Source organism: Scyliorhinus canicula, chromosome 8, assembly GCF_902713615.1.
Source record: "Scyliorhinus canicula chromosome 8, sScyCan1.1, whole genome shotgun sequence".
NCBI classification, from domain to species: domain Eukaryota; kingdom Metazoa; phylum Chordata; class Chondrichthyes; order Carcharhiniformes; family Scyliorhinidae; genus Scyliorhinus; species Scyliorhinus canicula.
The window spans coordinates 66,279,038-66,306,437 of NC_052153.1; the positions used below are offsets into that span (position 1 = coordinate 66,279,038).

At 42.7% G+C, this 27,400-nt stretch overlaps 2 protein-coding genes and 1 long non-coding RNA gene across 7 annotated transcripts in view; 1 reads left to right on the forward strand and 2 right to left on the reverse strand.

The window, feature by feature from the left end:
- The window catches only part of dock8 (dedicator of cytokinesis 8), a 368,411-nt gene extending 366,593 nt beyond the window's left edge, over nucleotides 1-1,818 (reverse strand). Inside the window, exon 1 of one of the 2 annotated variants that reach the window (XM_038804697.1) lies at nucleotides 1,417-1,818. In XM_038804697.1, coding sequence (XP_038660625.1) covers nucleotides 1,417-1,466 — 50 coding nt within the window. In that variant the 5' untranslated portion in view covers nucleotides 1,467-1,818. The remainder of the gene's footprint in view (nucleotides 1-1,416) is intronic. The other variant, XM_038804698.1, reaches the window with a different exon arrangement.
- A 1,561-nt stretch (nucleotides 1,819-3,379) lies between these two features.
- LOC119970301 lies at nucleotides 3,380-17,485 on the reverse strand. 2 transcript variants are annotated; one of them, XR_005461582.1, is made up of 4 exons: nucleotides 15,760-17,485; nucleotides 14,793-14,932; nucleotides 11,720-11,763; nucleotides 3,380-5,358 (listed from the first exon to the last, which is right to left on the reverse strand). It is a non-coding gene; the product is annotated as an uncharacterized LOC119970301 (long non-coding RNA). The 2 variants fall into 2 exon arrangements; XR_005461583.1 differs by having other exon boundaries at nucleotides 3,380-5,451.
- Nucleotides 17,483-27,400, forward strand: part of cbwd (COBW domain containing) — a 77,427-nt gene continuing 67,509 nt past the window's right edge. The window contains exons 1-4 of one of the 3 annotated variants that reach the window (XM_038804695.1): nucleotides 17,483-17,849; nucleotides 19,888-19,961; nucleotides 25,645-25,720; nucleotides 26,005-26,130. In XM_038804695.1, the coding sequence (XP_038660623.1) occupies nucleotides 26,010-26,130 (121 nt within the window). In that variant the 5' untranslated portion in view covers nucleotides 17,483-17,849; nucleotides 19,888-19,961; nucleotides 25,645-25,720; nucleotides 26,005-26,009. The remainder of the gene's footprint in view (nucleotides 17,850-19,887; nucleotides 19,962-25,644; nucleotides 25,721-26,004; nucleotides 26,131-27,400) is intronic. The other 2 variants (XM_038804693.1, XM_038804696.1) reach the window with 2 other exon arrangements.

A 27,400-nucleotide genomic window follows, 5' to 3' on the forward strand; every position in this document is an offset into this window, starting at 1 on the left:
CCATTTCAAAAGGAATAGCAGTCTTTCAGTGGTCCATTCTGTAGTACTGAATATCTCAAAGACTCACACTATGAGTTTTACACTAAGTCTCACACCAGCAATCATAGAATTATAGAATTTCCAGTGCAGAAGGAGGCCATTCGGCCCATCATCTGGGCTGGCCCTTGGTAAGAGCACCCTACCCAAGCCCAGTGCAGAAGGCCATTTGACACATCAAGTCTGCACTGGCCCTTGGTAATAGCATCCTATCCAAGCCCGCACCTCCACCCTATCCCTGTAACCCAGTAACCCCACCCAACATTTTCGGACACAAAGGGCAATTTAGCATGGCCAATCCATTTAATCTGCACATCTTTGGACTGTGGGAGGAACCCAGAGCACCCGGAGGAAACCCACGCAGATACGGGGAGAATGTGCAGACTCTGCACAAACAGTGATCCAAGCCGGGCATCGAACCCGAGACCCTGGAGCTGTGAAGCAACTGTGCTAACCACTATGCTACCGTGCTGCCCCACGATAGCATGAGTGTCCAGAGGAAATCACATTGTTACACGCAAGAAAGAAGTTGGATCTATATGTATTGCCTTTGGCATGGTTAGACCTAAGTAAACATAAATACAAATGGCAATTGTATACTGGATAATTTATTTGTGATGGGCATTAAAGGAGGGAAAATGGCCAGAAGTTCAAGTGCTTCCAGTTCATCAGGCCTTCATGAATGGCTTGTCTAATATAGGAATAACGCTGACGATACCGCACTTCCTCAATCTCAATCTAGTGTGCCGAGGTGAGGGTCAGGATTGAACACAGAAACATTTAATCTAAAGCAAGAACACTCCCTACCGAGTCATGCTGTAGTCTAATTCCATTGACATTCAGAGCTCCAAAGCATTAATGTTTTTCAATTCAAACATCCAGCTTATGTAGACTTTTTCCTCATCTTAAAATTAATTTGGGTTCCATACATTTAAATAAATTGATAGTCTATGTCACTCGTTAATTAATTAACCCTCTCCCATTTGCTGACAGCTGAGTACTCTGTTAAATCGATGATCTGTGAGTTAAAGAAAAATATTTCCAGTCAAACACAAACTACTGGTTGGTCCAAACACATGACTGTCATCCAGCTCACATGGTTAATAACACAGCTTCCCCACATTACAAACCCACTTTGAAAAACTTTTCTGTAAAGGGAACCCGTTTAAAGTCGTAGTATAATGAAAAAAATATAGCTTGAGGTTATACATATCGCAAAGAGCAACAACAGCTAGTGCAAACACATCTGCATGCAGTACGAAAGTCGCTGGTGGCTGCGTGTGCTATCCTGTCTTCCTGCAAACAGTTCTGCATTTCGGAGGCAACGTTAGTCTTCACCAACTTCGTCAGGAAATAATTCATGTAAACAGCACCCCTCACCTGTTGATTCTCTGAGCAAAAGCCCTCCGCTCCGAATTTAAAGTGGCCATCGACCCCTGTGTTTATATCCTGGCCGTCGATGAAAGATGTGAAGGCTGTGATCTGATTAAAATACCAAGCCGAGTGGAAACTTCCGCATTTTCACCTTTCTCTCCAACCCGAGAGCCAATTGTATATGAGGGGACAGGCTTGTGTTCAGGCAATTGCCCGCCTGTCGACATTAAAGGTCGCGTCACTTTACAGGAGATGTATTCGCTCAAGTTCAGCTCTTGTGATATTCAGATCTGCGTCCTGGCCCCTTTCGGAGTCACATGGCCAGGGTGATATTAACAATACGTTATCTGTGCTTAAATATTCTGCAATAAACTGATAGCCGCTGGTGCTTCAGTCGGGGAAACTTGCCGCCAATTTATGTTTGTTAAGTGGAACTGCAATTAAAGAAATAAAACAACTTTGACGAGGATAGTAACGAAATGCAATTGTATTTGTAATAATTAAGAAATGTAAATACATTTAGCATTTCGTTTATAAAAGGTGTATTCGGTATGACTCTGGGCCTATACAGAATGTTATATATTTTGTTATGAATCCCACTGATCCTCAATGCAAGGACATCCGAAATCTCAGAAGGGAAACTTGAAGTGCCGATTCTTAACTATTTTTGCGAGCTGGGAAAAATGTGAGAAAGATGACACTGAGCGAGGAAAGTGACCAATTTTGTTATAAACTATTCAAACAAAACATTTATTGAAAACTTTAAAACACACAAAGGCAACAATAAAGAACAAAGTTTACAATTAACTATGATAACTGTTACCCAGAGAGTATACTTAAATTACACCAAATCCATATTATCTACTTTCCTAAATTCCAAGAATACACCTTCCCCAAAACAACATCCCATAGGTTTCAACTGTAAGGGTATTCCCATTTATTCCCTATTTCCCCTTTCTTTTATTTTGCTGTTGCATTTTTGACTTATGGATGATTAGTGGATATACCATTTTAAGACAGTCTGTAAGAAGCCTGTACCTTTAATTCAAACAGAATAATCTGGCAGGATATGCTGGTTGACCTGATGATTGCAGACTGGCCAGTGTCAGTGATGACTCAGTTTGATTGATTTGGCTGGTGGCCGGTGAACTGACCCAAAAGGATGTGCTCTACCGTTAACCGGTGGTGATTGGATCTGATCCCATTGATGTTTTTTTCAGAATTCTGAGTTTCCAGTTTGGTTTCAGTTTTGACCCTGGAAGCCTGGAGGTAAAGATCCAGCTAAATTATCTCCATAAAGCTGTTGCTGAGCCACTTCAAAAAAAATCAGGATAAATTCTTTCCAGAAAGCCTGCTGTAAGAGCTGTAGCTCGCTCCAGAAGGAACTACCTAACTCTCTCTCCAATTAGCCCGTGGGTGTTGGATTCCTGTTGCTACAGGGCCTGAAGGGAATCCACAAACTGAAAGCAGTTTTATGAAACAACGACCCCGCCTCTCCAGGAAAGCTGTGAATACAGGCTGCAAAGCAAAGACTGTAATCTACAAGATCACTGAGAAGAAGGTCTGCAAGGTACAATCATTTGAAGAAAAGACTCTTTTCTCTTTCACTTACATTTTCCGACCTTTTCCACCCATCTGTTTTTGTCTGCCTTGCGTATGAGTTGAGGATGGGCGGGCACGTTAAAGTAGGAGTTAGGTATGTCCTGATATTGAACCACCTGTGTCAGCGTATTCCATCTTAGGCCTTGTTATAAATAAACAGTAACTGTGTTGAAGCTAACAAACCTGATGACTGTAATTATTGGGCAGCCAGGGGCCAAGGTCTTCGGGTATTTTTATAAGAATTATTGGTTTATTCCCTTGTGTTGCGGGTGGCACAGTGGTTAGCACTGCTGCCCCACGGCGCTGTGGACCCAGGTTCGATCCCGGCCCAGGTCAGTGTGTCGAGTTTGCAAATTCTCCCCGTGTCTGTGTGGGTCTCACCCCCACAACACAAAAAGATGTGCAGGTTAGGTAAATTGGCCACGCTAAACTGCCCCTTAATTGGAAAAAAAAAAGAATTGGATACTCTAAATTTATATATTTTTTAATTCACTTGAGTTGTGACGCCAGGATGAGTGGAGCTGGAATTGACCGCGCACTTGCCCAGGGTGTCGTAAGGTAGCACAATGAGCCAAATTCAACAAATAATTAATAGAATAGAATGTTGCTGTTAGTGTATCTTCACACACATATACTGTTTTTTACCCTTTGGGGACCTGTAGATTTCTTTTAGGGTCACTTCTGCTAGAGTACAACATATGGGGTCTCACACAGAAAAACTTTGTCTGCTTTCTTTTCTGCACAACAGCTTAATTGTGTGAGAGAGCTCTGTTTTGCAAATGGGTGTGGCTATGATCTAGGTCTCAAGACTGCTAGTCTCTACTTTGCTCAACAAAGTATCTATTTGACCCTGCTGCTCAACTAATCTGCATCTCACAAGTCCTAAATCCAGCTAAAGCTCTTATCAGGTTCTTTTTTTATCCAGTTCTTTACTTTTCTTTTCATTCCAACTTCCGAACAATATGTATACAAGGTGTTAAATACGAAGAATCAAACTTTGATTCAATTGGCATGAATTATTATGGGATGTGTGGAATAAATACAAACTATAAAAGATTTAATTGAGTCCGACAAACCACTTTCTTTGTACTTTGTGTCTGGATAGTTTACTGAAAACTGCTGGCTTGCCAATGACAAAGGCGCATTCAGCCCAGTCAACCATGCAAAGTTCACCTCAGTGACATCTTGGGACATGTGGCAAAATTTGAACAATGAGCCCACAAGATTAATCAAGCAACAGACTGACACAGTAATACTGGCAGGATCATAACTTAATGCGAATGTCCCAGACTCCTCCATCACGTCTTGTCCCACCACGTGAACAGATTTCACCAGAGAGGAGGGTGCAGTGGTGGTATACACTGGGGAGGAATTGGAACTGGGAGTCCTTGATGTTAATTCTGGACCTCATGATGTTTAATGGCATTCGGTCAAACATGGACCTGCTGATTACCACCTATAATCCACCCTGAGTTGATGAATCAGTATTCTTCCATGTTATTCCACTAGCCCAGCTGTCCTAATATTTGTAGCTTGGTGTATAGAATAGAATGTTGCTGTTAGTGTATCTTCACACCCATATACTGTTTTTTACCCTCTGGGGAATAGTTGGGGAGGTGGTGGAAGGATTTCTGATCTGATTATCAACCCGTTAAACCATGATAAACACTGCTTCTGTGGCCAAGAAGTCGTGGCGTTGGATTCAAATGCACAGGTCCGGTCCAGCGGTAGGAAAGCCACCACTGCGCCACAAGGCCTCCAATAAAATAGAATACAATCATAGAATTAATGATTTTATGTCTAATTTTACTTTATAACACTCTTGTGATACGACTGGAATTGCCACATGCCCAAAGAAAAAATTCCTGTCTGGAATTGCCACATGCCCCATAGTAGATTACAGACCAGAAATATATGCCTGTTTGACTGCATAAATGGAGCTAGTGAACGCCTCAACATTTCTGGCTAGGCGTTGCTGGATATCTTAAACAGACATGACTGACTCATAGAGTTTGTTCAATTAGACAACAATTTTCTTTTATAAGCAGCCCATGTGAGGTCTAAATACTCAAACACTATGGCCGAGGAAGAAAGTGATCTGGTCCTCTGAGATCAAAGTTCCTATTCCTCCATTGCAGTCACCATTTATTTGTCCTTATGCGTGCATGTGACTCACATGGTATTACTTCTTGAAGCTCAATGGAGTAAAGACTGCTGCACTAGAGCCTGTGATCAGCACCTTGCAGTGTTGCCGCCCTGTCTCTGCCACTGGTCATCTTAAACGCTGGCTGCCAGACATCTCAATTCTTTGTAACATTGTGTATGAAGGTCTTGTGCTTGAGCAGTCTGCATCAATTAGGAAGATAAGGTATGACACACTGGGAGATGCCGCTCAGATTATGAAGAAAACATCACTTTACTGAATGTGCCTTTCTTATGCTGGAAACCATGGAGATAAAGATAAGAAAATGCAAATATAAAAACACAAAAATAATTTTGACATGAATTAGTCATGGTACGGTAGTAAGTGGTTAGCACTGTTACGTCACAGCTCCAGGGTCAGAGGTTTGATTCCTGCCTTGGGCCACTGTCTGTGTGGAGTTTGCATGTTCTCCCTGTGTCTGCGTGGGTTTCCTCCGGGTGCTCCGGAATCCTCCCACAAATCACGAAAAGACGTGCTGTTAGGTGAATTGGACATTCTGAATTCTCCCTGGTGTACCTGAACGCTGGAATGTGGCGACTAGGGGCTTTTCACAGTAACTTCATTGCAGTGTTAATGTATTCCTACTTGTGACAATAAAGATTATTATTATTAGTCAGCCCGGATTCGGTGACAAAAATGCAACTCGATTTGGAAAGAGATGGAGAAAAGGTGAAAAAGAAAGAGAAATGTGATAGCTCAAATTACATTCCAAAGGGAAGAAAAAGTGAAAGACAGAGAGTGTCAAAGAGAAAGAGAAGTCAGGAAATTTGAATTAGATTGGGAAAGGCTTCAATTATGTGAACTGGGAGTAGCAAACATGCTTGGTGATGGCTCAGATTTAACCCCTGGTCTTGATTAGGCAAAGAACATTCACCCAGTTTCTAAATTTAGTAAGGAAGGGATTGAAATGTATTTTACCTATAGCAAAAGTGTTTGGTCAGGAAAGAATTGGGAGGTTTATTCGACTCTTTCAAATGAAGTCTGCAGATGATATGGTTAAGGCTGTGATGCCTAAAATGTATGATATAGTCCTAGAAGCTTATAGGCAAAGCTTAGAAATCTGAGGAAGAAACAGAATCAGACTTTTGTATAATTTGCAAGAGAAAAAGAAAAAATATTGATGGTATAGGGTGGTGTGAAGCTGAATCAAAATCTTTAAAACTTTCGAGAGATATTGTTAATGGAGGAGTGTAAAAGCAGTATTCCTTTAGGAATTAATTCCCATAAAGAACACTAACATTTCTAAATTAAGGGAAGCCGCAGTTCTGGCTGATAGATATGAACTATCCCAGAAATACATAAGTGACAGCAAATCTTTGTTTGCAAGCTCTCTCAGGAACTGGAGAGAGAAGATTAGTAATCACAAACAGAACATCGAAACATAGAAAAAAGGATCAGGAGGAGGCTATTCATCTCTTCGAACCTGCTCTGCCATTCATTATGATCATGGCTGATAAGACAACTCAATAGCCTAATCCTGCCTTCCCCCATATCCTTCGATCCCCTTCGCCCCAAGTGCTATATCAAACTGCTTTATGAAAACATACAATGTTTTGGCCTCAACTACTTTCTGTGGTAACAAATTCCACAGGCTCACTACTCTCTGGGTGAAGAAAATTCTCCTCATCTCTGTCCTTAATGGTCTACCCCGTACCCTCAGACTGTGACCTATGGTTCTGGACACCGCAACATCGGGAAAATCCTTTTTTGCATCTACCATGTCTAGTCCTGTTAGGTTTCTATGAAATATCCCCTCATTCTTCTGAACTCCAGCGAATACAATCCTAACCCACTCAATCTCTCCTCATACGTCCGTTCTGCCATCCTAGGAATCAGTCTTGGGGTAAACCTTTGCTGCACTCCCTCTAGCAAGAACACCCTTCCTCAGATAAGGAGACCAAAACTGCACACAATATTCCAGGTGTGGCCTCACCAAGGACCTGTATAATTGCAATGACGTCCCTGCTATTTGTACTCAAATCCTCTCGCTATGAAGACCAAATACCATTTGCCTTCTTTACCCTCTGCTGCACTTGCATACTTACCTTCAGTGACTAGTGTACGAGGACAAACATGTCTCGTTGCGCATTCCCCTCTCCTAATTTATGCCCATTCAGATAATCGTCTGTCTTTCCACTTTTGCTACCAAAGTGGATAAACTCGCATTTCTCCAAATTATCTGCCATTCATTTGCCCACTCACTCAACTTGCCTAAATCACACTGAAGGATCTCTGCATCCTTCTCACAGCTCACCCTTCCACCCAACTTTGTCTCATCTGCAAATTTGGAGATATTGCATTTTGTTCCATCATCTAAATCATTAATGTACATTGTGACGAGCTGGGGTCCCAGCACCAATTACTGTGGTGCCCCACAAGTCAATTTGAAAAAGACCTGTGAATTTCTGTTCTTTGTTTCCTGTTTACCAACCAGTTTTCAATCCATCTCAATATACTACCCCAATCCCATGCACTTCCATTTTACACGTTGGGGGCAGCAGGTTAGCATAAATGCTTCACAGCTCCAGGGTCCCAGGTTCGATTCCCGGCTGGGTCACTGTCTGTGTGGAGTCTGCACGTCCTCCCCCTGTGTGCGTGGGTTTCCTCCGGGTGCTCCGGTTTCCTCCCACAGTCCAAAGATGTGCGGGTTAGGTGGATTGGCCATGATAAATTGCCCGTAGTGTCCTAATAAAAGTAAGGTTAAGGGGGGGGTTGTTGGGTTACGGGTATAGGGTGGATACGTGGGTTTGAGTAGGGTGATCATGGCTCGGCACAACATTGAGGGCCGAAGGGCCTGTTCTGTGCTGTACTGTTCTATGTTCTATGTCTATGTTCTACGTTAATCTCTTATGTGGGGCTTTTCAAAAGCCTTCTGAAAGTCCAAATCAACCACATCCTCATCAACTCTACTAGTTACATACTCAAAGATTCCAGTAGATTTGTCAAGCATGATTTCCCCTTCATAAATCCATGCTGACTCTGTCCAATCCTGCTACTGTTTTCTAAGTGCTCTGCTATAAAATCTTTGATAAAGCATTTTCCCCTCTACCGATATCAGAATAACTGGTCTATAATCCCGTTTTCTCTCTACCTCCTTTTTTTACATAGTGGGGGTTACATTAGCTACCCATCAATCTGTAGGAACTTTTCCAGAGTCTATAGAAACTTGGAAGATGAATAAGAAGTACACTATTTTCCTTTAGGGAGACAGCAGAACCGAAGAGACAGATGCTTCTCACAATGGTGGAAAAGACAGTCAGGAGGCTAAATATAAGGTTTTAATGTAAATATGACTTGGTTATTTTTGCTATAAAACAAGGCATGTGAAAAGCCAACTACTGGACGTTAAAAGCTAAGCCGGGAACTTTTGTGAGCATGACGAGTATTTCTCCAGAAAATGTTAGACTAGTGAGTGACGCTTGTGGCAAACCGATGACATGTAATGTGCTTGCAGTGGGTATACACCAGAGCATAAAAGATTCTAGGAATTTTAGATTTGAGGAGCCAAAAATATAGTTATTCTTAGGGATACAGGGTTCACTCAAAGCTAGATGTTAGCAAAATACATGAATTTCTCTCCAGAGAATTTGCTAAAGAAAGTATATTGATAACGGGCATTGATGGAAATTGTTTACTTGTTTCATTGTGTTGAGTGGATTTAACCCATTCTTTAGACAATTGGTCTGCTATTGTTGTAGTGGTCTCAAAATTGCAGATTATGGGTGGCAAGATGGCACAGTGGTCAGCACTGCTGCCTCACAGCACCAGGGACCAGGGTTCGAGTCTGACCTTAGGTGACTGTGTGGAATTTCTACATTCTCCGTGTGTCTGCGTGGGTTTCCTCTGGCTTCCTCCCGCAGTCTAAAGATGTGCAGGTTAGGTGAATTGGCCATGCTAAATTGCTCTTAGTGTCTAAAGGTTGCAGGGATAGGGGGAGGGTGTGGGGGTGGGGTGGCAAGATAGGGTGCCCTTTTAGAGGGTGGGTGCAGATTCGATGAGCCAAATGCCCTCCTTCTGCACTGTAGCAATTCTATTTAAGACAATTTTATGCTAGGAAATGACCCAATGTGAGTTAAAATGCTGCCATCCCCAGGGATGGTAGGTATGTACATTGAAAAAAATATAGAACATATAATCCTGCTGTTGAAAGTGCTGTTTAGACTAAAGATGTGTCCAAAAAATCAAAAGCTCAGACTTCTGACTTGAAACCTCTGACTGATAACAAAGACAAGTGAACTGAATCTACTTGCTTTGAACTTTCCTGCGGGCCCTAAGGCACAGGAGTCAAAGCAGAAATGTTCTTGACAAATGGACAACCAGAGAGAGACAGTGCATTTAACTAAAATGACGTGGCTCTAACTGATGCTGTTGGTGTGGAATGACAATGACCTACGAGGGTGCATTAACAGTGTGGAGCTTTATAATAAACAAAGCTTGTGCCAAGTGAGATGTCAAAAAACAGACTGAATGTAAAAGAATGCAAGAGCTAATTTAAAAAGATTTTTTCTTGGAACACAAACATAATCTCAACAAAATTCTTAAGGCAGCGTAGGAGAACCATAATCCACATTTAAACAGGAGGAAGGTGACTTGGATGGTTGCTGAGCTGAGATGTGTCTTTCAAGTTTGGATATTTAAGAGCATACAGTCATGAAAGAAAATGGAGATCAATATTAAAGTTTGAGCCAAGTGGTTCTCAGATTGATTCGAGGAAACCAAAAGGAAATACTGAATCCAGAGAGGCATTATGACAGGGAATTTCTTCTGAATCCACAATTTACACTTGCTGGGATTCAAAAGCCAGAGGGACTATCAGAAGCCAGCAATATTGTTCTTGACATAGTTTCCCAGACTGAAGCAATTGGGCATCTTATAACTGAGGACAAAGCAACATGAACTTTAATCATCAAAGGAAAGACACAGTAGCACATATGGGCGGCACAGTAGCACAGTGGTTAGCACTAATGCTTCACAGCGCCAGGGTCTCAGGTTCGATTCCCGGCTTGGATCACTGTCTGTGCGGAGTCTGCACATTCTCCCCATGTCTGCGTGGGTTTCCTCCAGGTGCTCCAGTTTCCTCCCACAAGTCCTGAAAGACGTGCTGTTAGATGAATTGAACATTCTAAATGCTCCTTCAGTGTAGCCGAACAGGCGCCGGACTGTGGCAACTAGGGGCTTTTCAAGTAACTTCATTGCAGTGTTAATGTAAGCCTACTTGCGACAATAAAGATTATTATTATTACAAGGATGTACTGACAATTAAACCAATTCTCAATCATATGAAAGGAAGGACTTTAAGAATCACTATAGAGGGGTCTTTAAATTTGGTTGATACAGGTTAAACTATAATGATACTGCCAAGGTGGGCTGTTCAATGAAAAATGGGGTAAGAGAAATTTTTTGCTTGGACTGTATGTCGGAAGTTGGTTTTTAAAGTGTATAGAATGTTATGATAGGTTAAAATAAAGGGGGTATTGTGATAATGTGATTATTCTGAATTCTGCCTGACAACAAGCCTGGCTTAGTCAAGGGACATGCTGAGCAAGATTCAAAGTTCTCAAACCTGGGAAGAAAATGAAGGGCAGCTATGTTAACAATGAACAGGTCTGCTGGCTCCATGCCTACATTCAGAGAGAAGGGGGGGGGGGGGAGAAATATTGGTATGGTCAGCATAGAGAAGACTGCAGGTTCTTTGTAATTATTAAAGCCAGATACGGGAGGGAGATGCATTCTGCTCCCATCTCAGGTATCCAGAAAATTAATCCTGTCATGGTCAGAAGGGAAGCAGAATCATTGGAGTGGGCTGTAGTGCTGGTAGAGAATTTGGGAAATTCGCTGAAAACTGAGGGAAGCTCCTGGACATCGACACTCGGAGTCACTACTTGGCAAAATGGGAAAACAGGAATCCATTGGAAACTGGATGGGAATGTGGATTGTTTTGTGTGAGAGCCAGAGTTGTGTGATAAGTATAAAAGAGTAACATTCCTTGCTATAGTTTAAAGTATAAGTTGTCTGCAAAAATAGTATTTAGTGGATACTGTTTTAGTCATTTGTTACAGTAAAAATCTTAAAATGTAAAATATTTTTATACTTTTCAGCTATTAACTCGAAATGGTAAAAGTTATTGGTCTCCTCCGTGGTCTTAAGACTAGGGAAACGGATTACTAGTTAGTATTTCTGAGGTTACGGTGGGGTCATTTTTACCAACTCATCCAGCAAGAGACTAACACAATCAGATCAGCAAGCCTGTTTTATATGCAGCCTGACTTTACTTCCTATTGAAGTTGATGGAGGTGCGGGGAGGGCATGCTTGGTGCAGATAGATATTCCACCTGACCGAGGAATGCCTGTGAATTGGATTGTCCTGGATTCTGAGTGAAAACTCAATATGCCTGACTTCGTCAGGCTCTTTAAGATAACTTACGCTGTCGGATCACTTTTGGGTCAGAGAACTCTTGGCTCAATATTTCCTACAGGAACAAACAAAAATTTTACAAAACTTACCGAAAAGAAACTTTGTTTCTCTCCCCACAGATGCCGCCCCGGACCTGTGAAGTTTTAAAAGAATATTCTGTTTTTATTTCACAAAACTTGAGGGATCATTCTACTGACATCAATAACAGAAACAAATACTGAGAAATTGATTATTTTTCTCATTTGGGCATACACTGTCATTACGAGCTTTTCCAAATGACCAGTTAAAGTACAAAGTGTCCTTTACTCTGCCCTAGCTATCTGGCTGGAATTTTCCAGAAATTTCTACCAAATGTCAATGGAATTTTTGTTGGTCCACTAAATTTTCTAGCATGTCCACGACGGGTTCAGGCCATGTGATCTAAGAGGATGCATTTCGGCACTGAAATAATTTCACCCCAACCCTCCTTTTACAACCGAAATTGTTGTTCTGGTTTCTGCCATTGAGACGATCATATTTAGATCAAACTATGAGCAAAGTATCGTACATACCCCTGTCTGCATCAATGGTGCTGAGGTGGAGATGGTTGACAGCTTCAAATTCCCAGGTGTGCACATCACCAAAAATCTATTCTGGTCCACCCATGTCAACGCTATGACCAAGAAAGTACAACAGCGCCTCTCCTTTCTCAGCAAACTAAGGAAATTCAGCAAGTCCGAATTGACTCTTACCAGCTTTTACTGATGCACCATAGAAAGCATTCTATCTGGCTGAAACACAGCCTGGTATGGCAACTGCTCGGCCCAAGACATAAGAAACTACAGAGAGTCGTGAACACTGCCTCCCATTGACTCTGTCTACATCTCCCGCTGCCTTGGGGAAGCGGGCAGCATAATCAAAAACCCCTTCCACCCGGCTTATCCACTCTTCCAACTTCTTCCATCGGGCAGGAGATACAAAAGTCCGAGAGCACGCACTGACAGATTCAAAAACAGCTTCTTCCCCGCTGTTACCAGACTCCTAAATTACCCTCTTATGGACTGATTTGATCTCTTTACAAATCTTCTCTACTGAGTAGTATTGCATTGCTGTATGTTTCACCCGATGCCTGTGTCTATGTATTTACATTGTGCATAATGTATGCCTTATGTTTGTTTTCATGTATGGAATGAACTGTCTGGATTGTACGTGGAACAATACTTCTCACTGTACCTCCGTACACGTGACAATAAACAAATCCAATCCAATTTCATGCTTAATAGCCAAATAGAAAATGAATTGGCTCTGTAGAAATCCAATCAAATATTGAAGAGTGATTTTATTGTGAGCATAAATTACTGATCACAAATAGAATAAATAATCACGTTGTCATTAATTTCAATTACTCACATGTATTAGTATTGACACAATAGAATTCCAATAGAATGGTCAAAATGGTCTCAGAAATATTTCAAACACAATGGCCATTTCAAACCTGGGGATATATACTTGCAAAAAAAAAGATATTTGAGTTTTTAGGATATCTATTGGATATAGTCTCTTACTGCCCCAATTATTTTGGTTTTCTGTGGAATATTTTCAACATCAACATCGAGAAACGTATCAAATGCTGCATCAATTAAAATTTCCATTTTTTTCTCCTATGCGGAATTCAAAAGTACAATAAAACCTACCAGGATAAAGGCCCATTAATCTGACATTAATACTATGGAAAATAATGATAATCTTTCTAAAGTGTAGACAGGAGAGTAATCTGTATAGAGATAGGAGGCCATTCAGCCTTGAGTTGGGTCTTTGAATGGGCAGATGTACTTAAGTCTCACATCCTGGTTTTTGGCCCTGAACTCTCTTAAGGTCATAATTGTCAAGTACCTGTCCAACTGTCTTTTAAAATTATTTATGAAATCTGTTTCCACCACATTTCAAGGTAGTGCTTCCACATCCTGACATCTCTCCTGGAGTTTGGTTGTTGTAAATTGTGCACAATACACCAGCTGAGGCCTATAGCCAAAGTTCTAACATAATCTTTGCTTCAATATCCCGTCCCAATATTTATAAGCCAAAATGACCCATTTGCTTTTATAACCACCAATCAAATTGACCTGCCACCTTTAGGATTATATATCTTGGCTCATCTCGGCTTTTCAGGACTCTGCTGTTTAGAGTATACTCTACTTCTAGATTCAACCTCCCATAGTGCATAAATTCACACTTCTCCGCATTAACCATGCCACTGTCCATTTCAGCAGTCTAAGTCATCCTAAAATCTATAACTATCTGCATTATCAGCTACAGGTTTGCCAATTTTGTATCATCTGCACCCAAGTTTAGTCATTTTGTTTTTGTTATTTAAAAATTTTTTTTTAGAGTACCCAATTCTTTTTTTCCAATTAAGGGGCAATTTAGCGTGGCCAATCCAGCTACCCTGCACATCTTTGGGTTTGTGGGGGTGAGACTCACGCAGACACGGGGAAAATGTGCAAATTTCACGTGGACAGTGACCCGGGGCCGGAATCAAACCCAGGTCCTCGGCGCCGTGAGGCAGCAGTGCTAACCACCGCGCCACTGTGCCGCCCTAATTTATTCATTTATAAATATAAAAAATAGAAAGGACCAAAATCTGACCTTTTGGGAACACTACTAAATATCCCTTCCCTGTCCGAAAAACATTAATCTGTCAACACCCTTTGCTCCCTGTCGCAGAGCCAATTTATTTATCCATACTGCCACTTTTACCTTAATTCCAAGGGTTCCCATTTTGTCACCAAGCTTCTGTGTGGTACTTCTTTTGATGTTTTCTTCTAAGTCCATATATACATTTACTGCACTATCTTTATCTTATCTATTACCCCATCAAAGAATGACATGATTTGTCTTTAACAAATCCATGCTGACTCTACTTGATTAACTAATGCCTTTCCAAACATAAGTTTATTTTGTCCCTGATAATGGTTTCCAATAACTTTCCAACCACCCATATTTGGTGATTGGCCTGTAGTTTCCAAGATTATCCCTCTCCCATCTCTTGAATATTTGTACAATATTAAAAACACTCCAAATTGCAACTACTACCTATATAAAAATGAAAGACTTACCTCTGAACTTAACATTGCGAAGAAGCTCTATTAGAGTAACTTCAACCCTAAAGAGATTCAGACTTACCAACAAATCCTGTTCCCCTGCCAAAGATAATGTTCATGCATTGGCCAACCAGCAACAGACAAGACCAGATTTGATACCTCACGAGGCGGGCAGAGGGTATCAGTCACTCCTCCTAAGTGTCACATTGAGCATCATAACTCCTGCAAAAAATGTGTGAATGCATTGTCACCATCCTCCTGAATGGGCATATAACAGTACCCACTGGCTGAATTTGTGATATCTTATCAGCAGCTTTCTGCAACATAATCAAATGTAAACAGTGAATCCTGAAGATATAAACAGCTTTTGACTATCCTCTAAGTAATGACTTCCACATTTCAATATTTCCTCTCATAAATGTATTTATATAAACTGAAAATTCAAACTGAATTGCCACTTTCCAAAGTCCAAATCTATTAATAATCTAGTACCTGTATGCTGATTTTAGTCAGCTATTGTGAAAATGTATTTTCTAACTTTCTATACCTCTGGGCTTGCAAGACCAAGTTCTGTCTTCCGGATTAGCACAATTAGAGGATTGGTTAGCATTGCAACATGGTAGTGGAAAGGTAAAGAAGGCTTGAGGGAGGTGGCAAGAAAGTCGGAAAGAAAAAGAATGAATAGGGAAGGGGAGATGTGAAGAGGGTGATGTAACGGTCAGGAGGTTTGATTGGACTTGGGCTAACGTGTAGAGGTGGAGAGAGGGGGAGACAGTTGAAGTGAAGAATGGGAGAATCTTGATGGTTACTGCATGTACCCATTTGTACCCTCTCCCCATCCCTTCCTTTTTTCACTTTACTGCAGATAAAGAGTGCTAATAACAAGAAACATAAAACTCCAAAAACTACTGAAAATTAACTGCAGAAATAGGTTTGTGCAGTTAATTTTCCTTGTTTAGTAAGCCTTTTGGATGGTTTAGACGGTACCTTATATTCTTTATGTTTTGTATTTGACGGATTATCTGATACGATTATCAACTCCGACTTACTTGGATTTAGTTCCCTCACCGGCCCTGATCCATTGCAAGCTTTCACTCTAACCTGGGTGGTGTCCCGCTCGAGTGGCCTCCTTAAATGTGCTTTGTCAGGTCTTCATCACTGATCCCATCTTCCTTTTCCATCTTGTGCTGTCTATCCTACTGCCACACTGTCAAGACGCAAGTTGGGAAGCGAAATACATGTCCCACCAATTTCAGTTGTCTCTCCGTCACAATGACTTACAGGCACTCCTGACCAGTTCTGTAGCACTCCTTCATTAGTGATTCTGTCTCTCCATATGATGCCCAGGATCATACATAGGAAATGCTAGTAAAATACTACTAACTTAAATTACACCTTAACTGTTCTCTTCCATGTCCCACTCAGCTGGTAATACTCTGGACATGTAGAGTTGCAGCTTCATGGCCATGTTGGTGGTATTAAGATGCCGAGACCACGTGGAGCTCCTGAAAGACCGATACTGCTTTAGTGATTCTTGTGCGCATCTCGATCTCTACACCACCCTCCCTAGAGATGTTGCTTTCTATGTAGGGGATGTGGCTGACATCCTCGATGTTCTCTTGCTTGATGGTGATGGGAGGGCCAAGCTGCTGTCCAGCTGTCACGGTCTTGGTGTTCTCGCAGCTGATGTGTTGGCCCAACCTTGACATTGCTACCCTCGACTGGTGGTCATGTTTTGGAGCGCGCGATTCTTCGGCCAGTAAGGCGATGTCACCTGCAAATCTAGGTCCCTCAACTGATGGTGTTGTTGTAGGATGTCAAAGTCTAAACCCATCATTGCTTCCCTCATTGCGAAATCAATAAGCAAGAGGAAATTGAATGAGGAGTATGGAGCCGTGTTGTTAGCCCTGATGCTGTTGAAGGAGTCCGTGCAAGTTTTGGCACAGTAGTGACTGCCCATGTTTGCTATTGAAAGCCATCTTGAAATTAATGAAGTTGATAACAAGTGGCTTCAGATACTCTAGGCTCTGCTCTCTGATGTCCCAGAGCGTAAAGATCTGCCAACTGCATGATCTGACACCATGGAAACCAACTTGTTCTTCCCTTAGGGTACTGCCTACTTCTGTTTTCAGTGTTGAGGAGCTGATGACATGCCAGGAACTGACAGCTGATGTCAACAAGTTATCAACAGATGGCGCCAAAACATTATGGCCCAAAGTAATTTTTACTGCAGCAGTTTGAGCTAAATTGTGCAGATTTTCTGAGGAAAATTGTGTGACCAACACTGGTTTTATATTGGGGTCTGCTCTTATCATTTGCACCCAACGAAATGCGAATGAGTTACTGAGAATAGCTCGTCTACATGCCAAACAGACAAGACAACACAAGTTTCCTGTATTTACTGAATGGGCTGAAAATGTGCACCCAAACATTGAGGCACAGCGAGTCCCTATCCGACCCGATTGGCGCGCGCGGAGCCTGAATCCACTCGGGCCTGTTATTGTGCGGTAAATCATGCTGCGACTGAGAAACCTTTGCAAGCTCTGGGGCCAGCTGCAAAACTTGGCTGCTGGAGTTTGCGGTTCAAAACAAAAAAAACGTGGCAAGATGTGAAGCAATTGGGCTGAAAGTCGAGGGACGATGAGTCAAAATAGACTGCCAGCGGATTGTTGGGAACGGCAGGCTGGCGCCTAAGTAGCATCACAGCAACAAGAGAGTCGGACGACGGAACCGGCAAGGGTTTCAGTGCTCTCGCGGGCGCCGGGGATGGAACGTTGCGCGGTCCGGGGATGGAACGTTGCGCGGTCCGGGGATGGAACGTTGCGCGGTCCGGGGATGGAACGTTGCGCGGTCCGGGGATGGAACGTTGCGCGCAGCCTGCCCCGGCGCCCGAACTAAAGCTGTGTGACGCCGGAAGCTGCAGCAGTCACACACCGATTGAGCACCCCCTCAGCAAAACACATTGCAACCGGACCTTGAGGAATTTCAGCTCCTTCGTGCCTGCAGGATTTAAAAAAAAATTGCAGGGTTTTTAGTTGATGGGATATAGTTCCAGGAAAACTAGAATGGCCGCTCGAGCTTAACGGGGACGAGCTCGGGTTTAACTCCGCTGAAGTTATTGCCGATACATATCTTAACTGTAAGTTCATTATTGACATAGACTTTGAAGAAAGATGGCAGGCAAATAAAAAGGCGATCGGTGACACAGACCCGGGTTCATAAGCGTGTCTGTGATTTTAGAAAGCTGGCAGAGGTACATTTGTGCTGGCATTGTGATGGTGGGGTGAGGGTCCAGTGATTCCAGCTGCTCACTACTTCTAAAACTCTGCAACGCAAAACGTTGCTCTCGTGTTATTTACAGTGTTTTATTGTTGAACCACAAATACGTTGCGGATAAATATCAATAATCCTATTCTATTAGAATCCAAGACCGTGGCCGCTTGCAGATTAGAGAGATTCGTTTCTTTAAACAGCACTCGTCAACACTTCACCTTAAACAGGCTCTCAGTAAAAGCCCAAGCCTCCTCGGGATACATATATAAATTAGATAGGGCTATCTGATGATCTGATCAGGATTTTGCGACTAATTTACTCCCAATGTTTGGATGCTCATGTTCCACACAGGATATTGCAGCATTTGGTCACTCTAACTGTGTGTGTAATATTGATGTGGAGACTGGGGTGAGCACAGTAAGAAATCTTCTAACACCAGGTGAAAGTCTAACAGGTTTGTTTCGAATCACCTGAGGAAGGCGCAGTGTCCAAAAGCTAGGGATTTGAAACAAACTGTTGGACTTTAACCTGGTGTTATAAGACTTCTTACTGTGTAATATTGGGCATTGGGTGTGTTTAAATTCCCGCCTCAGGATGTACTGTGACAGTCAAATGAGTTGGAAGTCGGCATGGCTACAAATGGAATTTCGATCCCAAAACAGTGAGAGATGGTGTATCGCCTGAGTTGTAAGTCTCCATTGTTCTTGATGGTTGGCAGCCCAGGAATCAATTCAGAGCAACACCTATAATTCTTTGGATGCAGCTAATTGGTCAGCATGAACCACAGTTTGTAGCATCCTCTATTGGAAATTAGATTCAATAAGAATTCTACTCCAAATTAATTCAGGAGTTTCAGTCAGGATAACATATCCCTGCTAGGGGAAGCAATAGCGTAGTGGTATTGTCACTGGACTAGTGATTCGGAGACCCAGGGTAACCTGCCACGGTAGATGGGGCAAATTGAATCCAATAAATATTTGGCAACTAATTAACTTCCTTCTCTGTTATTCATTCATCACCAGTGTTCTATGGTATTCAATCACACCACTTTATAAATATTGAAATGTGTTTATTATTTTGGTGCATGTGTCAAGTATTGGCACTGACAGTTGGCGGCCTAGTGCTTTCTATTATACCTTGTTCACTATTGTGGGCATATAAGCACATTTTGGTCTTGCATTATCATTACATGCACTCTAATGCACTTCTGCATAATGAAATAATATGCTGCAAAGCAATGAAGATATGATTACTATGGTACCAACTAGTTGGGTTGCATGGTCATCTAATCTCCTCAGTCCAAATGGCTGCAGAACTCTCCTCTTCGTTTAATTTTTAAAAATAATCTGAGAAGTTTATGCTGTCACTTTCCACCACGCCGTCACTCTTTTTCCTTTAATGAGTGAATTTTGGCATTAAACATATGTAGGGCGGCATGGTGTAGCAGTGGTTAGCACTGCTGCCTCATGGCGCTGAGGACCCTGGTTCGATCCCGGTTCCGGGTCACTGTCCATGTGGGATTTGCACACTCTCCCTGTTTCTCACCCCCACAACCCAAAGATGTGCAGGGGAGGTGGATTGGCTATGTTGAATTGTCCCTTAATTGGAAAAATGTTTTAAAAACATGAGCAGTGTGGATTGTGATGGTGTGACGTAGTTTATGGAATCCCTCCTGGTAGTACACAGACCTTGCCATCGTAGCATGTACAATGTAATTTGATGAATCCGTTTTTGCTTGCATTAACTTAGTTATTGAGGAAGCAGCAACAATCTGTCAGTGGTATTAAGTATATAGAATAGGCAAAAAAAAAATTCTTGCACAAAACTGTTCTATGTTACTGCATTGCATTAATATTTTGGCTTTATTGTTTTGAGCTGATTGGATTTCTCAAATTTCTTTCCAGATCTCTTAAGCATTGAACACACCGTTAACAACTTATCTGCATTTTCCACAGATCAGCACCAGTTTTGAGACAAGGTGAGAAGGCTAAAACCCTGATCCAAAATTGTCATCGCAATTTTTTCAAATACCCACAGATAGTCAGTTCCAATAATAAATCCTGCTTTCTAAAATGTATTAAAACATTATTTAAATATATTATCTGCCCGACCTCTGGATTTGTGAGATGTTAACTATTCTGTTTAACTGGGGTAACTGCTGTAATGTTTTAATATAATGTGCTACATAGTTTCCTACCTATTTATTTAACTTTCTAATTTCTCATGTTGCTAGAATAATTTAATAGTAATTTTTATTTTTACACTTTAACATCAAAATATTAATTATATATAATGACCCCCTCCCCCGCCCCGGGGAGAGAGTACCAGAGGTGATCGTCTCCCTGGACGCAGAAAAGGCCTTTGACAGAGTCGGATGGAGCTATCCCCTCGAAGTACTGGAGCGGTTTGGGCTAGGAGCGGGATTCTGGGTGAGGCTCCTGTACAAAGTTCCCAAAGCGAGTGTCCGAACTAACACCACCAGCTCTGAATACCTCAAGCTACAGAGAGGAACAAGACCGGGCTGCCCTCTGTCCCCACTCTTGTTCGTGCGAGCAATCGAACCCCTGGCGATAGCCCTGCGGGATGCAAAAAGCTGGAAGGGAATCCGGAGAGGAGACAGAGAGCACAGGGTCTTACTCTATGCAGAGGAGCTGCTCCTCTATGTCTCGAAGCCATAGGAGGGACTGAACGCAATACTGCAAACACTGAAAGAGTTCGGAACCTTCTCGGGCTACAAACTTAACCTGGGAAAAAGTGAGGCATTCCCAGTGAACCCAAAAGGGGCAGGGACAGAGCTGAAGGGGCTCCTGTTCAAAACAGCCCAGAACAGATTCTGTTACCTGGGGATCCAAATAGCCAGAGACTGGACACAGATCCACAAGTGGAACCTGACCTACCTGGTGGAGGAAGTAAGAAGAGACCTTCAACGGTGGGGCTCACTCCCACTCTCTCTGACGGGAAGAGTGCAGACGATCAAGATGAACGTACTGCCAAGGTTCCTCTTCCTGTTTAGATCCATCCCGATCTTCATCCCCAAGGCCTTTTTCCAAACCATAGACAGGCTAATCATTGCGTTTGTGTGTGTGTGGGGGGGAGGGGTGTGTGGGTTGGGTTGGGCTGGGGGGGGGGGGGGGGGGGGGGGGGGGGGGGGGGTACAAGAACCCGAGAATTCCCAAACCGACACTGCAAAGTTGGAAATTCAGAGGAGGCCTGGCTCTACCGAACCTACAATACTACCACTGGGCAGCAACAGCAGAAAAAATGAGGGAATGGGTACAAGAACCCAACACCGATTTGGAACAAATAGAGGAGGCATCCTGTAAAGGAACAACCCTCCGGGCCCTGGCCACAACAGCACTCCCATCCTCCTCAACAAGGTACACAACGAGCCCTGTGGTAGCGGCCACGCTGAGAATGTGGGCCCAGTTGAGACAGCACTTCGGGATAACCAAAATGTCCCTTACGGCCCCTATCTGCGGCAATCACAGATTCCCCCCAGCCATGCTAGATACCACCTTCAAAAATTGGAGGCGGGACGGGGGCACACTGACGGTCAGGGACTTCTACGTGGGCCGCAGACTGGCGACACTGGACGAACTGACGAGGAAGTGGAAACTATCAAGAGGACAGGAATTGGGACACCTCCGAATAAAGCACTTCCTCCGCAAAGAGACAGTAGGGTACCCCGGGGCCCCAGAAAGCACACTACTCGAGGACCTGATAGGCACAAGCAGTGAGAAGGGGAGGGGCTATGTGGGAAAATATACGGACAGCTACTGAACAGAGCCCGAACACCACTGGACAGGATCAGACAAAAATGGGAGGACGAACTGGGGACAGAGGTGGGATGGGGACTCTGGAGCGAAGCACTGAGCAGGGTGAGCGCCACCTCCTCCTGCGCAAGGCTCAGCCTACTGCAGCTCAAAGTGGTGCACAGAGCGCACCTGACCGGAACCCAAATGAGCAGGTTCTTCCCGGAGGTGGAGGACAAATGTGAGCGTTGCCAGAGGGGCCCGGCCAACCACACCTACATGTTTTGGGCTCGTCCCAAGCTTGCTGGGTTGTGGACAGCCTTCTCCGAGACAATGTCCAAGGTTGTGGGGGTGAGGGTGAAGCCATGCCTAATAGTGGCAATCTTCGTGGTATCGGAGCAGCCAGAGCTGCACATGGGGAAGGGGGCCAACGCTCTTGCTTTCGCTTCCCTAATCACACGCCGGAGAATCCTGCTCGGCTGGCGATCGGCAGCACCACCCAAAGCTGCAGACCGGCTCGCTGACCTCTCGGAATTTCTCCACCTGGAGAAGATTAAGTACGCCATCCGAGGGTCAGAGGAAGGCTTCCTGAATACTTGGGGGCAGTTTGTCAGCCTGTTCGAAGCCAGCAACGAGGAGTAAGCCAGGAAAAAAAAAAGATGAAGAACCAAAGGACTGCGCAACTACAAGAGAAGAGGAACGGAAGTGGGGGGGGGGGGGGGGGGGGGGGATATCATACACCGATCCAGAGGGCAGCAGAATGTACATACAGTTAGTCAAATAAAGGACAAAGCGAACCCCTCTGTAAAATAAAGCAAATTAGCGTGGGCAAGAAAAATGTAATGTATGTACGTAACAACTTTATAAATATGGGAAAAGCCAATAAAAAGATTTTCAAAAAAAAAAATATTAATTATATTAGCTGAAGATCACTGATTTCCTATTTTCATATAATGTTTAAATATATTTTGGCATATTTATTTCCTATAGTCATTTTGCATTCGAATAAAATCAGTGTAGATTCCTTCAAATATTCTGGTCCATTCCATTGGTCTCCCAGCAGATCTCGGATAGGTGGAACTGGAATTCTGCCTATGTTTTTCACCATATGTTCCCCAGCATCCAGCGCTTGCATGTTTGGTGGATAGGCCTTGACAACCTTATTTTAAAATGGGGACTGTGCAGCCACTCGTAGCGATGCCTTGCACTGCCCCAAGAATAATAATGCACAGATACTCACCCGAGCTGCAACCCCTCATTTTCAGCTGGGGACCCTACCATGCCTGTGCAAAGGTTGCTAGTGCCATAAGCATTGTCAGGTCTGTCGGGTCAGGGGACAAAGGTGGGAGCAAAAATGCGTGAGTTTGAATAGATTATCTCCTGGGCTCTGCTGGAGATTTCCTCCCCAAGTTGGAAAGCCTGGTCCAAAAAGTCTGCCACATCCCCTTTCAAAATGGCACTGATCCAAGGTGTCAGTAGTCCACTTTCTCTGCAAATATAATAAGCAACTGATTAAAAGCATGTTTAATAATATTTTATAGAATAATATTTGTCATGTGAGAGTACCTTTAAGAAATGGATGTTTAAGCAGTGTACCTTTAAGAAACGGAGCAGCTCATATTACTGCAGTGATGTCAGAGGGTGGGGGAGCTGGGTTTTTAGCTCAGCCATTTTGCAGTGTTTTGGTTTCGGTTTTGAGAGAGAGCAGCTGAAAAGTGCCTGGCTGGTTTGCTGTGAGCTGTTTGAAAGGAAAAGCCAGTTTTGAGAAAAAGAGCTTGGGTGTGTCTGTGTTTTTGCAGTAAGCTGGATCTGCGGTGATCTCTGCCATGAAAGACTATCTCTGAATCATTTGGGTGATTTAAACTCATAATAGTAATGTCTTTAACCTGATGTGTTTCTGTTTAAAGGTGTTAAGTATTTTGGAGGTTTGACGGAACATTTTGATGGATTATTTAGTGTTGTATTATTTTTGGGGTTATCTTTGAAGTAAGGGGTGTTAGGGATCCAATGTTTATTTAAACAGGTTAAGTTGAATTCATGGAATAAATATTGTTTTGTGTTTAAAAACCCCTGTGTCCATAATTGTAATACCACACCTGGAGACCAAGCCGTGTGCTTCAAAAGCAACAATATATTAAAGGGAGAGGTTGGTTGAACTCCATGATACATTTTGGGGTTCTGAAAACGCCGCTCCCATAACATATTGCAAAAAGATCTTGCTCAGAAACCTCTAATGTGGCCACTCTTAGAATGAATAGTAGTAAATAATACATTAGTACAAATCTAATTGAACAAATGACTGTTGATGGAAGTGCAAAATGACATTAAAAGCACACCACGGAAAATGTTTATCGACTGATTTATTTGAATGAGTTGCAAATAATATGTAGCACTTCCCAGAAGAGAACCTCCTGATTGTTTTATTACATTGCAACTGCAGTCAGAATTTACAGTTTAACAAAACAATCCATGTTGGGGCAGCACGGTGGTGCAGTGGGTAGCATTGCTGCCTACGGCGCTGAGGGCCTGGGTTCGATCGCTTTGTGAAGTTTGCATATTCTCCCCGTGTCTGCGTGGGTCTCACTCCCACAACCTAATGATGTGCAGGGTAGCTGGATTGGCCACACTAAATTGCCCCTTAATTGGAAACAAATAATTGGATACTCTAATTTAAAATAAAATCCATGTGAAGAAAAAATACACTATAAAATTATATTGTCACTTTTCAATACTTTGGAACTGTCTAAGAATGGTAAAACTACCAGTTAGCCAAGAATGCTGTCATTTTCCAATTTATGGTGTCTTTCCAATCATCTGATTTCATTGGTTTATCTTCTGTCAAAGTGTGTCCTTTATTGAACTTGAGCAAAGATTTGTCTTGTTTGCATTTTTGAGCTAAGCAGGCTTTGAGATTGTGATTGATTTAGTTGGCCCATGTGCCATGCAGGAACAAGTTTAATCCCTGATCAGTGCTGAGTTAGCTTAAACTGGCTTGAGTGTCTCCGGGTGAGGTGGTGTAAAATCAGCAAGAGGTCTGTTTGTTATTCTAACTTATGATTCCTACTGCCTTGTAACAATGCATGGCTCTCTTGCATTGGCTAGCTATGCGCAACCCTAGATACACGTTTTGTGCCATAATAGTGTTAACTTGCAGGTGTATGTCAACAGCACTCACCTTTGTCACCTCCTTGGTTTCATGAGTGTTCCAGTTCTGTGAACTCTGTGATAGACATTGAAACCTGGATATGTCATTGTTTTGTTCAGCTTGATGCTAGCAAGACCATAAGACATAGGAGCAGAATTAAGCCATTCAGTCCATCAAGTCTGCACTGCCATTCAAACATGGCTGATATGTTTCTCACCCCCATTCTCCTGCCTTCTCCCTATAGCCCCTGGTCTCTTTATTAATCAAGAATCTAGCTCTGTCGTGAAAACACTCAGTGATTTGGCCTCCACAGTCTTCTGTGGCAAAGCATTCTGCAGATTCACCACTCTCTGCCTGAAGAAATGCCTCCTCACCTCAATTTTACAGAATCATCCTGAGTCTGAGGCTGTGCCCTCGAGTTTTTCCTACTAGTGGAAACATCCTCTTCACGTTCACTCTATCCAGGCCTCTCATTATCCTGTAAGTTTCAATAAGATCCTCCCTCATCCTTCTAAACTCCCAACGAGGGCAGACCCAGATCTATTCAGTTCAGCTTCCAACTGAGTCGTCACATTTTCGGCTCTTAATTCCTATTCTCTCATTCTTAGACTATGCTGAACACAATCTAAATGCCGTCCGTAATCTCAGCTGAGTTACAAAGTTTGCGTCACCAAAATGCCCAAGTTCATAGCAACATGTTTTTGCCCTGTGATGCACGGGGTCCGCATTTAAGCTCTTTTTTTTTTTCAAACTTGTGTTAACAGGTGTGGAACTTGTGCTTTAACAGACCAATCAACCCTGTCCTTGGATTCATCTATTCACTCCCTGGTCCTCAGAAAGGTACCTCCAAAATGATGAGATCCCACCATAGTCTCACTGAAGTCTTGCTGTGCTGTCTGCTCCTATCTTTTGACCCAGAACATTCCTCGTACTCTTCTAACTTTGGTCTATGTAATTGTGTGCCCATTGTTGCTGCACCAATGGTGTCATGACCTTCTGGCAGCCTTTGTTCTTGATTACTTACATTCTGATTTTTAATTTACTATGTTATCCTCTATATTTCACAATGGTGCTCAAGTATCTCAGGGTAACCTTTTTTACTGATGTTTATCTGTTGACTATAGAGGACATGGCAGATGTACTTTTGGGGGAAGGAGAGGAAGAAGAATGCCCCAATCTGGTTCCAATTGAAGCAGATCCTAATATTGGCAGTGCACGGATTCCGGTAACAATCATAACAGGATATTTAGGCAAGTATTGTTAAGTAAATCACTAGATTACTTCAATTATACTGCGCCATGAGTACTGCTTCATTACAAAACTCGTTAAAGAGTCCTAGAAAATTAACATGCAATTGGAAGTATCAAACAACATAAGGAAGGAAACATTAATTCTAAATGTGCAGGTAAACATGATACTGGAATTTTTCTCTGCTGAAATATAGGGAGCGCTGAGTGCAACTGCAAAGAAACACAGAAACAGCTTTAGACGAGCCTATTACCATTGATTGGATGTATTTTTGAAATAACATAATGAAGCCTGCACTCCTGTTCAGTAAGATTTGCGCATGAGTAGTTGGAAGAGAGCACATCCTGAGTGAGACATAGCCAGCGTATTTGGGAATTTGGAGCACAGTGCGAATTCGGTGCAGAGGGGAGAGAGATGCTTTTTGCTTTCTAACTTTTTAAATCTTCAGAATGTGGCCTTGCCCTGCTGCAGAAGCAGAGGCTATAAAGGAGAGAAGTGATTGCTAAGTAGTGGGTAAGTTGTTTTTCTCAAATTCAGGAAAGATAAAAGTTTTAGCTTTGTAAAAAATAACAAATAATTTTCTAATTGGCATAAGTGTAATGTTAGAGTCTTTTAACTAAAAGCATGACTGGGAAGTTCAGTTCCATGTTTTGCACAGCCTGTGGGAATTCTTAGACACTCCGTGCAGTCTGGATAACCATATTTACAGGAAATGCCACCGATTTGACCAGCTTGAGAGTCAGGTTTCAGAGCTTGAGGGTCGGCTGGAGGCACAGCGGCGCACCGCGAGGCTGAGAGGTTCGTGGCTAACGTTTTTAGATGTGGTCACCCAGCAGCTTAAGGAAGTGCAGTCAGAGAGGGAATGGGTGACCCCCCAGTCAGAATAAGAGTGGCAGGCAGGTAGTTAAGAAAGCTCCAGAGTGCACCTCACTATAGAACCATTTCTCGGTGTTGGAAAATAGTGACGAATAGATAGGTGATGGCAGGTGCAGGCATGATGGACCGAATGGCCTCCTTCTTTGTAATAAAACTCTATGACTCTGTTTATGTGCTAATAATCGGTTTTAAAACCGAGTCAAACTCTAGAGGTTTACGATGGGGTTAGTGAACAGATATACTGAAGCAACAACAAGACCATGTAACAACATGTTACAGTTACACTGAAATGTTTCTCTTTCTGGTGTTCTCCAACTTATACCTACGATTTCACCTGTTGTGTGATAATCCACAGGCCACTGAATTACATAACCCTTTCCACACACTCTTATTAAT